The sequence below is a fragment of the Ornithodoros turicata genome, chromosome 4 (genome assembly GCF_037126465.1).
Source record: "Ornithodoros turicata isolate Travis chromosome 4, ASM3712646v1, whole genome shotgun sequence".
Classification (NCBI taxonomy): Eukaryota; Metazoa; Arthropoda; class Arachnida; order Ixodida; family Argasidae; genus Ornithodoros; species Ornithodoros turicata.
The window spans coordinates 54850832-54858164 of NC_088204.1; the positions used below are offsets into that span (position 1 = coordinate 54850832).

Below are 7333 nucleotides of genomic sequence, written 5' to 3' on the forward strand. Positions count from 1 at the left end.
GCTACTCCGCTGTCGTCTGCTACTCGGCTGTTCGGGGTTCTGATAAAGCCTTTCTCCTTGCTCGGTAATGCTTCGGCCACTCCTTCTATCCCCAATTCTCCGGAAAAACGGCGTTGGAAAAATGGCAAAACAGGTTTACGGCGGCAAAGGGACGAGGCGCAGACCCCCCACTGACCGGCAAACCAGAACGAGTCTCCTTATGCTGTCATCGGTGACGTGCCATCATACCTACTCATCCTCGTTATAGCTGGAGTGGCGAGTTAAGGGTGAAGGCGCGGAGCTATGTTTATGTGAGTTTTATTCTGGGAAACAAATTGCACACATCAAAACCTTTCGCGCTATTCGGTATAATGTCACACACACTTTCATCAGATGTCTTAATCTGAATTTTTTTTGGATGGCCCTCTGTACTCCTTTAATGATAAAATGTGCATGTGCATTCCAGAACCACTTCAAACCAAAGTATTAACGTAGGCATGTAGCTTCAGAGAAGCTGAAGAGTAGCCAAACACATGACAAGAAGGCTTTGTGAAACAGACACAAGGAGCGTTCAGTTCAACTGCAAGTTAGCTCTTGTCCTGCGTACTACTTTTCCTTGTGTCTGTTTCGTTGTCGCGCTGTGTGTCTTCTTGTCATGTAGCTTTCGGCATATCTCCTCAGAGTGATAGGACGAGTGTGTACATTTACCAGTGCTTAGCTTTATTTACCTCATGACATGCACCGGATATCTCTGACACACGGTGCTTGAAGCAAAGTTTTTAGCTTCCCACCATTGCTACCGTTCTCGGCAGATATTGAACCCGAGATCTTGAGCCCAGCAAGCCAACACGTTCCCGACTGAGCTACCGGGCCGGCATATAGAGAGACTTTTGTTTCATAGTAGAGAGTGTCACTCCTTATCTGGACCTTTTTGCAGATGGGCCACTTCCTGTATGCAGCTCGGGCGTTCGACATCCTGGAGAAGATGGACCCAAATCCGGAGTACTGGGAAGGCAAGCGGGGTGCTTGTGTTGGAACGTTCCAGAAAGTGATAGCTGGACAAGAGACTAGGTGAGCAATGTACTAACAATAATTTGCTTTGTGGTGATTTGAATATACCTGGCAAGCGGCTACAAGTGTGGTGTATCCAGGGGAGTTTCGGGGCGTTCAGCTCCCCCGAACTCTTAACTTTGGCAGTGCATTTGGGAAAGGGAAAACTGGGGTGAAATTCTCTTCACCATGTAAAGTTTCTGTACAACCCCTCTCAAAATATTTTTCTGGCTACGCTACTGGCCACCTATAATACCGCACACAGCATTGTGCATTAGAGCACCGCAAGGGGCCGGGCTGGCCTGAAAAACTCTAGCTCAGCACGGCTTGCGAGCTCTGTTAGGGCCTCACAGTTGTTTTTATTCCGGGCACAGGCTGGGCTCAGGTCCAGTCCAAGAGTTATTGGCAATGAGCCGGGCCTGAGCTTTTGTCGGTTGCACATCATTTGTTTACTTCTCAGATCGAGAAACGTAGAAACATTTGTAAGTAATGCATGGAGACATCATAAATAATTGTACAACATATTTAGCTTCCAGATTTGGAACTATGTTGGTGTACGTAAATTGCAAAGTGACTACACCCGGTCTAATATGCAGTTGGTACTATCGGTATCCAAGTAAACCCCCTGTCGATTTGGAACACTTAGGTCTGGTTTCACCAACATCAATAAATGTTTGAACCAAGATAAACGATCCCTTAACTTAAATTTAATGCTTAACTCTGCTTTCACTACGGGGAGTTATTGTCACTGGAACGTTCATCACATCACTAATTAACGTTTGTAAAAAAATAATTAAATGTTATCTTCAAGTTTTAGCAAACATGATGTCGGTGCAAAGTTAACCAGCATCGGTGAAACCGTGTCATAGTCTTTATGACGAAAATGTGTTCTGAGAAAAGGTATACAAAAACTTAGAAAATTGCAAGTTTATCATCGCAACGTCTTTCTTAACTTCCCCCTTCCGGAAAGGACCTGGAAACTATCTGCTTTCTAAAATTGCATTGCACAAAATTAAAAACCTCACTTTCGTATACAGTGTTACTCATAATACCCCACTTTCTTCAATTGTCCGGGGATCACTGACGCTTTGAAACTATCTCTGAAAAGTAACTTACCAAAAATGTACGTTATGCTTCGAACTTTTACAAGTACAGCAAAATAAACAATGCAACAATGTTTGGACAGTTATGAGACTACGCAAACCTCAAAACTGAGCTCCAAATGAGAATCTTTATTTGTATACTTGGTGTTTTAGTCCTCCAATAAATCGTGTAACACCCAAAAGCCATGTTTATTAAATTTGTCTCATTTCACACCTCGTACTTTAGTTGTACCAATACAACCTCATCGACAGCAGCACCTTACTTAGGCAAATATGAGTGTGCTTAACTCTTTCCTTGGCGCTGCAAAAATGGCCACTTTTGGGTGGTTTGACAAATATATTTCCTTGTGGCTGATAGTATCACTTCAAAATGTGTTGCTGTATAGGAGAATGTAGCCAAATGATGCCCCAGCGAATTATATAGGTTTTGGAAACAAGGCTATCTATGCAATTTTGAAATTGATTTTGGAACACAAAAAAATCAGTGCAAACAGCAGAAAGCTTGTGAAGATACACCTGTACCTCAAGCAAAAATATTAATCTACAAGCTCCAAAATATGCAAAATGTGGCAAATGTTGCCAGAAATAATATCTGCAAGTATCAACACTCTGGATCAAGAAGTTCATGAGTTGTGGAAAATGACGTCAACACCCATGTTGTTCATGTAACTGAGTGGCAGAGTTCATTGAAGGAGTAAAACAGAAATGAGCATCATAATTTCTGCAGAAAACATTAATTTCATGCTCAAGTTTACTGTTCTTGTACCTCAGTTTGCTATTTCACAGCTTCTCTGCTCCTCCCCCAAGAACGCATTGACATCCTTGGGATAGCCTAAGCGCATGATTCACGAACGGGGTGACGTCCTCATTAGGGTCAAATTTGATCCTCAAATTGTCCTCAATGTGTCAATTTGGCACTATACCGTGTCCCCAGAGTATACTCAGAATGTTCACAGGCCATCCTTAATGACAATTTTAGGACAGTGTGATGGCACATCAGGGACAAACCCTAGATTCCTTTTACTGTACCCTATTTGTTTTTGTCTGAGACCACTACATTCTGTTTCACTTATTACTGTCCATTTGTCTTAATAAGCTGCCGCTATGATGTCTAGCTGTCCGTCTTTCCCCAACGGACAATGAGCAGGGCTCAATAAAAAGCAAGAGGAGAAATATAAACGATCAACAAGAAAACTTTGCCAGGCACACCAAGTCACAAAGTGAGAGAAATTCACTTCAGAAGGTACCGAAGCTCCTTTCCGAAATGAAAACAGATACTATATATTACTTGTTACGCGACCTTGTGTGAATCCGATAGTCTTGCTAGCCTCGCACTCAACACAGACGGTGAGCTGTCGGGGTTTAATTCGATTACAGAAAGGAACAATATTGAAGAAGGGAATTGGTTGAAGTATCAACACTCCCTTTCAGCGAAGTCCATGTTTTTTACTGCTGTTGGTTTGAGGCATTCGAAAGTCAGAAACAGTGCGTCAAAACCGCGATTGCCTTTTCCACGATAATTGCTCCATGTCATGGACAGTCACCCTTTTTGGTGGAGAAATGTTTTCTTTCTTTTTCTGGAAAATGTCATTCAACCTCTAGAATTGGCCCGAAAAACAAAACAAATGTGTCACTCAATATTTGGGGAGTCTTAGCAGGTAAACTGAAAATAAAGTAATATTCCCGTCCGTCTAGCGTCCACTAGGGGCGGGCACATGACGTACCTGAATGACCCTTCACGGACAATCCGCGAGTGTCATCCTCAGGATGCTCTGGGGACAGACATCGAAGGACGAGGACACGATGACACTGTGGGAACATCGTGAGGACCGTGTGTGTTCTTGGTGTCCTGGTTAGCTTTGAGACAGGAAGAACAGCAAGAGTGCAAGATATACATATCCACACATTCAGGATAAAAATCCGATTATCTACCACCTTCAGAGTCGTTATTTGCGTTCTAATGATGACATTGAACCCAAATATATTTCAAACGCAAGTACATGTATTGCACATTTACGAAAGAGGTCTGCTGCAGGGACGTGATGCCCCGACCAAGATAAAATCTCCACACTGCTGCCTTGCTGCAGGGCCAGCTTCACGATGTTGCCGAAAAACTAAAAGTAAAAATGAAACTCATTCTGTAGTGGTTATGGTATTGACCAAATATGACCACTTGTCCATGTCGGCTTTGGATGCCGAGTAGCGGGCTCCCAAACCGTCGATCACCAGCGATCGACTTTCTGCTGCTAGACACAGTTCTGTGAAAGATGTAAGGACACGCCTGACAATTAGGTACTCCAGTCTCCCTCCGGTCAAGCCTTACATCAGACACTGAACTATCGTTCTGTTATGAGTTGAGACACGACTGGTTGGACCAATTACATTATAAGCCTTTCAGGCCCCAAATTTTTTCCCCCCAAATTTGCACCCTGAATTGAAGTTTGCCTCTTTAGGGTAAAACCTGATTTTTACATGGCAAGTTACCCTCACTGAGATGTCTGTGGGAATGCACACTAACTTGTTTGGCAGCAAATGCAGTTGCATCACAGTTTGTACCAAACCAGTACAGTTAGTTTGAGTAACTGAGCATGATTTCTTCCCGAATTTAGCGTACTGGAAGTTTTTTCACCCAAATTTGCATGAATTTAGAGCACATGTTGATTTACCCGATTTTTATCCTCCAAATTTAGACAGAAATGTTTCCCGAAAACTTCAGGCTCTACATATAACCTGCTATCAGTGGAATGTGCAGGGCATTCTTTTTCCCATGGTAACTATCTGCCCCTCCGCAGGAAAGTACCCCGTTCGGCATCTAGCTCTGTCTATAGAGCTTTGGAAAGAGCACTTTCTATTAGCTTTGTCACAAAAGCAGCATCGGCTTGAGAGGCAAAGGTGGCTTTTATGTATCAGATATATGGATTGCTGTATTACACACTAGTGCATTAAGCATATGCAGCTAGAGATGATTTAATGGTACTGCACTTACTTGTGTTCACCAGGTTGCCTCTTCTCTGTCAAACTTTTATTTCCTCAATAACTTGCTTGTGGCACAATAGTGCTCCACAGGGTGTTTCAGGTAAGTCCCCAGGCTAAATAATTTGCGAAGTGGTGTTGCCACCAAAGCGGGTCATTCGTTGCAGTGATTAATTGGTTCCGGTTTACAACCCCCCCCCGTTACATCTTTTTCTGGAGGCGGACGGGACGTTGCGCACTGTGTGGTTGTGTTCAGAGGTTCCTATCATGATATCTGAGAATAATCATTATGACCCATGAGGCTATGACTAAAGAGCGCACTATTTTGCGACCTTGGTGTTCCGGGGAGCATGGCCCCCCCTTGCCCCCCTCTCGGTACGCGCATAAGGCATGCCTAAGGCCCTTCTTTTTCTGCCTTTTCTGCTTGTCACTTTTGTGACTTAGCATAACAAGGTACCATATTTTCACGCGTATTAGCCGCACCGCAGATAAGCCGCAGGACTCGTTTTTAGATACATTTTGAAAATGTTTTTGCAGATAAGCTGCACTCGCAGATAAGCCGCGGGTAATACGACGCGACTGCTTTGTGCTCTAAACCAGTGATGCACATACAAAATCAACAGAGACGCTCAACGCTCGTCAGCGGCGTACTCCCTGCCAGCTGCCCTGTTCCCGTACTTGTCCGCGAAGTCGACGACTTTTAGTTTGAAGCCGCTGTCGTGGCTGTGCCTCAACGTTGGAGCCATCCCTCAACTCTAACTGCCGTGCCCGTGTCCACGAATGCTGCTGCTCTCGTCAAGTGAGAACTGACGCTTAGCTGACCACGTTTTGTCCCGATGTCAGGTGTATTGAACCCTTCCTGTGGGTCTGCCGACAAAGGAGACCGTGGGGAAGGCCATAAGCCCTGTCCACATTCCGGTGTCGGCATGATGTGTAACAAAGGAGGTCAGTTCTAGTGTTCTACTAGGATCGGATTGTGCCCTTGTTGCGTGTTTTTCGTGGATTGACGGGTTAGTCCACTCGAATGTGGAGTGGACCCGCCCCTGTCCGGTATTGTTCGCGCACTGGTAGGGCGGTCCTGTTCCGAAAAACATGAGGCACTGTCGGCCCTTTCGTTTAACCCGGGGTATGGGGAAAGTACCCGGGAAAAATAGTCACCAGATAAGCCGCACCCACGGATAAGCCGCAGAGCGTCAGCGAGAAAAATAAATCGCGCATAAGCCGCGGCTAATACGCGTGAAAATAAGGTACATTGTACTTTCTTCTGAGAGGGAGTGACGTTTGTCACTGACTATCAGATTGTACTTGCTAAGTGATCTCTCTGCATGTACAGAGTTTACTGTCACACAGGGGTACTTGACAGCTATGGACACCAAAGCAGGGGTCAGCATTTGCATTCCACTACAAAATCCCAGAGAGTTGAGGGTTAGAGAGAGGAGTTAGAGGGTTGTTCACAGCCTGGTGGCCTTATCCGGTTGGCACATCTACGCTGTAACGCAAGCCAACCCGATGCGAGCAAAGTCCGTTCATCTCACGCATAAACTGAGTTAAGCACGCAGTTTCTGCAAAAATTCTGCGCAAAACCTCATATTCCGCGGCAGACCCACTATTGCGCGAATTTTTGCAGAATAGCGGAAGTGCAGAAAAAGAAGGGCCTTAGGCATGCCTCAGTGGAATATTGGAACATGATAAATTGATAATTCGTGGCATTGCATTGCAAGACAATTATGATCATTATTGATGCCACAGTAGTCCCAGTTACAGTAGTCAGTGATTAGTTAGTCATTAGTGTGATGAAACTGAGCTATACATGCCATAGACAACATGTGTGTATGCATCCTGTAGTAGCTCTTACATACTTTTTCTCCAGGGATTCCATGGAAGAAATTTTTGGTATCCTCAAAAACACCAGTAATCCACAAGCAGAGTCGGTGCTCCTCATCATGAAGAAATGGTGTCGGGAGAATAAAGGTTGAATGATTCTTGTATATGCTCTCTTTATTGGAGCGTTCAAAGCTTGATGGCCATGCTAGCCACAATACTTTCTGTGCAGCAGTCAACCAGACCTTTTTTTGTCATGTATGGCAGACACATGGGTGGAAGGCCTTGTAAGCAAAGTAGCATCTCCTAGAGTTTGAGGAGTTTGGGACGAGGACAGAACAGTAAGGGACAAGACAGGAGAAACAATTGTCCTCGTCCCCCTCAAACACACGTTGATGCTATCTTCC

General features: G+C 44.6%; 1 protein-coding gene across 3 annotated transcripts in view; it reads left to right on the forward strand.

The window, feature by feature from the left end:
- Positions 1–7093, forward strand: part of LOC135391571 (intraflagellar transport protein 56-like) — a 30185-nt gene extending 23092 nt beyond the window's left edge. For all 3 annotated transcript variants that reach the window (XM_064621865.1, XM_064621867.1, XM_064621868.1), the window contains 2 exons: positions 917–1050; positions 6976–7093. In XM_064621865.1, coding sequence (XP_064477935.1) covers positions 917–1050; positions 6976–7081 — 240 coding nt within the window. In that variant the 3' untranslated portion in view covers positions 7082–7093. The remainder of the gene's footprint in view (positions 1–916; positions 1051–6975) is intronic.
- Positions 7094–7333: the final 240 nt, after the last annotated feature.